The 2,500-nt window shown below is 53.2% G+C and overlaps 1 protein-coding gene across 3 annotated transcripts in view; it reads left to right on the plus strand.

Annotated features, from left to right (window-relative positions):
* The window catches only part of LOC142888495 (neural cell adhesion molecule L1.1-like), a 17,533-nt gene that overhangs the window by 9,488 nt on the left and 5,545 nt on the right, over positions 1-2,500 (plus strand). For all 3 annotated transcript variants that reach the window (XR_012926699.1, XM_076026832.1, XM_076026833.1), the window contains 4 exons: positions 905-975; positions 1,082-1,307; positions 1,643-1,749; positions 2,220-2,484. Coding sequence is in view for 2 of the 3 variants with exons in the window: in XM_076026832.1 (XP_075882947.1) it covers positions 905-975; positions 1,082-1,307; positions 1,643-1,749; positions 2,220-2,484 (669 nt within the window). In the remaining variant the exon portion in view is untranslated. The remainder of the gene's footprint in view (positions 1-904; positions 976-1,081; positions 1,308-1,642; positions 1,750-2,219; positions 2,485-2,500) is intronic.

A 2,500-nucleotide genomic window follows, 5' to 3' on the forward strand; every position in this document is an offset into this window, starting at 1 on the left:
CATTTCATCCTTTATTTTGTTACTTTCAGCTTAAGTTAAGGTTGCCCTTTCTTAGTCTTATTCACACATACATGCACGCATACGCATGCGCACACTCACACGCGCAACACACGCACAGTTCGTTGCTGATTGTGTCTTCATGATCACATTCATGTCATACTGCTCTGTGTGAACCATCTATTGTTATACAAATAAATGCACATTAAGCCTGATGTCATTGTTTGACTGACTTATTAAAGTGTGGTTCAAATCCCTGCGTATCACCAAGAACTCCCCGCTAAGGTGAAACGTATTGAGACTGATTCTGGCGTTTCCTGCTGACATCAGCAACCAAAAAGCAGGTGGTGCCCCGATCAAATCATATTAAACGTGATAAATATTAAAATTATTCATTTCTTAACATGCCCTTCCTACCTGCCCCTGACTCCCTCTGGTGGGCAGGGTAAGAACTGCATGCAAAACCCATTAATATCTATTTGATGTCCCGTTTCAATTCCTTCGTGAGTTTGATCAATCAATTACCTCACACTACTTTGATATGTCCCTCCTTGTTCCCTCCTTCCTTTTTCCTTCCCTCCTTGTTCCCTCCCTCCTTTATTCCTCCCTGCTTGTTCCCTCCTTCCTTGTTTCCTCCCTCCTTGATCCCTGCTTCCTTGTTCCCACTTTCCTTGTTCCATTCCTCTTTCATCCTTCCCTCCTTGTTCCCTTCCTCCTTGATCCCTCCCTTCTTGTTCCATCCCTCCTTGTCTCCTACCTCCTTGGTCCATTCCATCCCTCCTTTTTTCCTCTTCTCTTTGTTCCATCCCTCCTTGCTCCCTTCTTGTTACCTCCCTCCTTGTTTCCTACCTCCCTATTCCCTTCACTCTTGTCTCCCCTTCCTTGTTCCCTCCCCCCTTGTTTCCAGCTCCGAGCAAGAACCCGACCGGTGTGCGCAGCGAGTCCACCGACACTGACACTCTGCTCATCTCGTGGGATGTGAGTAACGCCAAAGACACTGATTGGCTCCTCGATTCAAGTCACGGTCCCTCCCCCTTCAATCACGTGGCCAATCACGTGGCCAATCACGTGCGTGTCTTTGCAGGACATGGAGAAGCACCTCCACAATGGGCCGGCATTTATGTACAAGGTGTCGTGGCGGAAGGCAGGGGACGCCGGCGGTCACTGGAACTCTACCGAGGTGGAGTTGGCACCGTTGCTGATCCAGGACGCAGGAACCTACACCCAGTTTGAGATCAAGGTCCAGGCGGTCAACTCGCTGGGGGAGGGCCCAGTGCCGTACCTGGAGATCGGCCGCTCCGGAGAGGACAGTACGTCAGTGTTTCTGGGTTTATTGGGCCACATTCCTCCCCGGTTAGCTCGCTGGAGTCTGGTTAGCTGACCTCTGAAAGGTCAGAGCCAACCACAGCGGCTTGTGGTTGGTTCATGGTCCGGCAGACAGGAGGCGGGTTGTGAGTCACCGCAATCGACTGCGGTCACTGGCATCGTGAGGAGGTCTGTAGGTCAAAGGTCAGAAGCCTGAGAGACAGGACAAGAAGCTGCAACGCCACGTCCGGCCAATCACCATCCATCCATGTTTTATCTCCACCAATCTCATCAGGATCAACCTAATCCTGAAGCTCCGCCCTCTCCCTCTGTGTTTCAGAACCAGAGGACCCGCCCACCGGCATCACCACCTCTGTCACCAACAGCACTGTCAGAGTCCACTGGAAGGAGGCCAAGAAGATCCATGGCCTGCTGCTGGGATACAAGGTCTCGCTTCACCTTCCTCTTCCTCTTCCTCTTCTTCCTCCTCCTCCTCCTCCTCCTCCTCCTCCTCCTCCTCTTCACCTCCTGTTCCTCTACCTCTACTTCTTCTTCTTCCTCTACCTCTTCCTCTTCCTCTACCTCTTCCCCTTCCTCTTCCTCTTCCTCTTCCTCTTCCTCTTCCTCCAATTCTTCCTCTATCGCTATCTCTTGCTCTTCCTCCTCCTCCTCCTCTTCCTCTTCACCTCCTCTTCCTCTACCTCTACTTCTTCTTCTTCCTCTACCTCTTCTCCTTCTTCTTCAACTACCTCTTCCTTTTCCTCTCCCTCTCCCTCTTCCTTTTCCTCTTCCTCTTCCTCTTCCTCTTCCTCTTCCTCTACCTCTACCTCTTCCCCTTCCTCTTGCTCTTCCTCTTCCTCTTCCTCTTCCTCTGTCCTCCTGCAATGAAACTCTCTGCTCCCCTCCTTCGTGTGCAGATCCACCTCCTGAGACTGGGTCCTCAGACGGGGCGAGGCCGCAGGTCTCTGGGGAAACACCACCATGACGCCGAGGGCCGGGAGGAGCGGGTGGAGCCGGGCAGGGGGCGGGAGAGCCGGCTGGTGGTGGTCCACGGAACCAAGACCTCCGGCGAGGTGACGGGCCTGCGTCTCTACTCGCGCTACGAGGTGTCCGTCACTGCCTTCAACAGCAAGGGGGAGGGGCCTCACTCCTCGCCACACCACTTCAGCACCCCAGAGGGAGGTGAGTGTCAGCGCAG

Source organism: Nelusetta ayraudi, unplaced genomic scaffold (genome assembly GCF_046127955.1).
Source record: "Nelusetta ayraudi isolate G7.1 ecotype Tasmania unplaced genomic scaffold, CSIRO-AGI_Nayr_v1 ptg000019l, whole genome shotgun sequence".
NCBI lineage: Eukaryota > Metazoa > Chordata > Actinopteri > Tetraodontiformes > Monacanthidae > Nelusetta > Nelusetta ayraudi.